At 46.6% G+C, this 2,500-nt stretch overlaps 2 protein-coding genes across 2 annotated transcripts in view; one reads left to right on the top strand and one right to left on the bottom strand.

Annotated features, from left to right (window-relative positions):
* Window positions 1-1,244, bottom strand: part of LOC125948751 (uncharacterized) — a 2,170-nt gene extending 926 nt beyond the window's left edge. Inside the window, exons 1-2 of the mRNA XM_049675095.1 lie at window positions 780-1,244; window positions 1-317 (exon numbers count right to left, since the gene is read on the bottom strand). The exon at window positions 1-317 is cut by the window's left edge and continues 926 nt beyond it. Coding sequence (XP_049531052.1) covers window positions 192-317; window positions 780-1,244 — 591 coding nt within the window. The 3' untranslated portion in view covers window positions 1-191. The remainder of the gene's footprint in view (window positions 318-779) is intronic.
* A 154-nt stretch (window positions 1,245-1,398) lies between these two features.
* The window catches only part of LOC125948752 (diuretic hormone class 2), an 8,795-nt gene continuing 7,693 nt past the window's right edge, over window positions 1,399-2,500 (top strand). The window contains exons 1-2 of the mRNA XM_049675097.1: window positions 1,399-1,538; window positions 1,624-2,500. The exon at window positions 1,624-2,500 is cut by the window's right edge and continues 769 nt beyond it. The gene's annotated coding sequence lies outside the window, so the exon portion shown is untranslated. The remainder of the gene's footprint in view (window positions 1,539-1,623) is intronic.

Genomic DNA, 2,500 nt, shown 5'->3' with positions numbered 1-2,500 from the left:
TTAATGACGAGATTTTCTAAAAATACTTTACGTCTCCTCCTCTGAACTTCGTTAGAGCCATAATTCACACCAGCGGGCTCGCCAGCTGTATCCTTCGAGACCAAAGCGAAGGGACCATGGGGCGCTGCAGGTCATCAAGCAATTGAATTATACTTACGTCCAACCCGCTGCTGGACGGGTTTCGAGGATGCTCACTGTAGTACCATTAATGCCTCCCAGATCCCCCGATAACGCTTTGGAAGGTATCCCCCTATAGGGAAGGGTAATTTACTTGCTCTTCTTTTAGTTGGTTTCATTAATTCATTTGGCAATTCAAGCTGGGTTTTAAAGAAAAAAAAAGATCATCCTCATTTAAAATAAAAAAAAGATCAATTGTATGTAATCGCGCGTAGAGAGCTGCCTGGCTTTTACTTTTTTTTATCCTGTTTTTCAACCTTCACTGGTTCAAGAGTGAGATATAGATGATTTTCTTTAACTTCACATGTAAAGTCTGATTTACGACCTTTGTTATTTTCATAGTATTCTTGAATAGCACTGATTATATCGTCGAACATACGATCAAATGAGCTCTTCGTATTATGGTAGGAATTTGAGAATGGAAAATTTAACTTTTTCTCAAATTTCTCGCTGGCTTTAACGCATGACTTGCTTTTTTTCTCTTCAACAGCCTCCATAGACAGTGCTATTTCCTTTGCCTTCTCGAGAGTCAAATCCTTCTCTTGAAGCAATCTCAGCCGTATCTTTTCGTCACGAATTCCGAAAACGAGCTGATTCCGTACCGCCTTCTGGATGTGGTCGCCAAATCCGCAATCATTCGCCTTATGCAGCAATGCACGGGTGTACTCCTTGATAGATTCTCCTTCCTGTTGATTTCGGTTACGGAACGCCAACAGTTCCATCATCTCGAGCGGCTCGGGTTCGAAGTGTTCCGTCAGTATCTTCGTCAACTCGTCGTACTGCATGGATTCCGGCTTAGCCGGTGCGACCAGATCGGTCAACTCGTCGTACGCCTTTGCGCCGATGCAGTGCAGAAGCATTTTTGGTTTGATCGTTTTGGAAACGGCGCCTACCTCCATGGCATTTTCGAGGCGTTGTAACCATTTCTTCCACTTTATGTCACTCTGATCAAAACGTTCCATAAATTGCATTATAGAAGCCGATGCTGATGCTGCATTTGGTGTTTTTGGTGCGTTATTGGTTGGTGTTGCAGCGGCGTCTGGTGCTCCAATCGGTTGCGGCATCATGAGGTAACGTTTTTCACCTTTGCTTAATCGGAATGTTCACACGAATGTCCTTTCGGATCGAATAACGCCACAGATTTTTCACTTTTTATCCAAACAATTGTCGAAACACGTTCACGCTCCAGTTGAGGCTTGCAAAAATGGCGGCTGCTTTTTTGCAAAAATGGCGACTGCTTTTTTGTTCTCGATCCGTCAAAATTTCACCAAGCAAAAGAACGAGAAGAAGAACAACAAAGAAGAAACAAAGGACAAGAAAGTAAGATAATGCAGCAAGCCAGCAAGCAACCAAAAGACGGAGTAAGAGGGATTTATGTAAAGACGCAACGGAACGAAGAGAACCATTACTTACGCCCCGCTGTTGTCCCTTTCTTCATTTTGGCAGGATCATCTGGGCCAGCTTTGCGGAAAAGAAGGCTCTTCCTGGAGAATCCAGGTCTCCACGCGCTGTTGCCTTAACCAGCGGGACCAACCCAACTCCCTCAGCATAGCGACCAGGGCGGGTTGGGCCTAAATCGTTTCAGCGGTCCGCGTACACCGCTCGGAAGCTCCCTCGGTAACGCGTAATGAAGGGAAAATTAAATTTTCATCCAGCCCTACGTTCCGGTGTGCGTAAAAGGTCTATGCCTGCGTCAGTTCGTTGCAATGAATGAAGTGATCCTGCGAGCACGGCGTGGCGGTGGGAGTCCTGCTAGTCCAAGGAGACACATAGCGCCCAACTCTTGCTCCGCACCGTCCTTCGGCGTGAAGGAGATGGGATGAAATGTATTTGTTTCTTTTTTGCTATTTTTCGTCCTCGTGTCCCAAAGGAGCAACTGCCCTTTCGGAGAATGGAAATCTTTGCGAAATCCTGACCGGATGACGCTTTGAAATGGTCATATGCAGCTCGTTTTCCAACAGTAGACACAATTCATTCCTCGAATGCACTGCTGGAGGTGTATGCATCCTTTGCGGCAGTGGTGGATCCATCAGCACGGTTCGTTGGTGTCTCCCTGGCCTTCATTTTTCATTCCTTCGAACGTCGGTCTGTCTCTCCAGCAGTCTCCAGGTTTTTGCTCTGCTCCTTCGCTTCCTTTTTGCTCAAAAACGCGTTTCCTGCTCCACCTGCCCTGCATGCGGTGTTGTAGTTCCTCTACACACGAGCCCGTGCCGGGGCCATCGGAGCGAAGAAGGTCTCGGAATGTATTACGGCGAGCAGCTGCCGTCTGCGCAAACTCTTAATTTGGTCGTGATAAAACCTTATCTATGTGTATGATTGGCCC

The sequence above is a fragment of the Anopheles darlingi genome, chromosome 2 (genome assembly GCF_943734745.1).
Source record: "Anopheles darlingi chromosome 2, idAnoDarlMG_H_01, whole genome shotgun sequence".
NCBI lineage: Eukaryota > Metazoa > Arthropoda > Insecta > Diptera > Culicidae > Anopheles > Anopheles darlingi.
The sequence above is the reverse complement of the archived record's forward strand: the minus strand, read 5'-3'. Positions and strand labels throughout refer to the sequence as shown.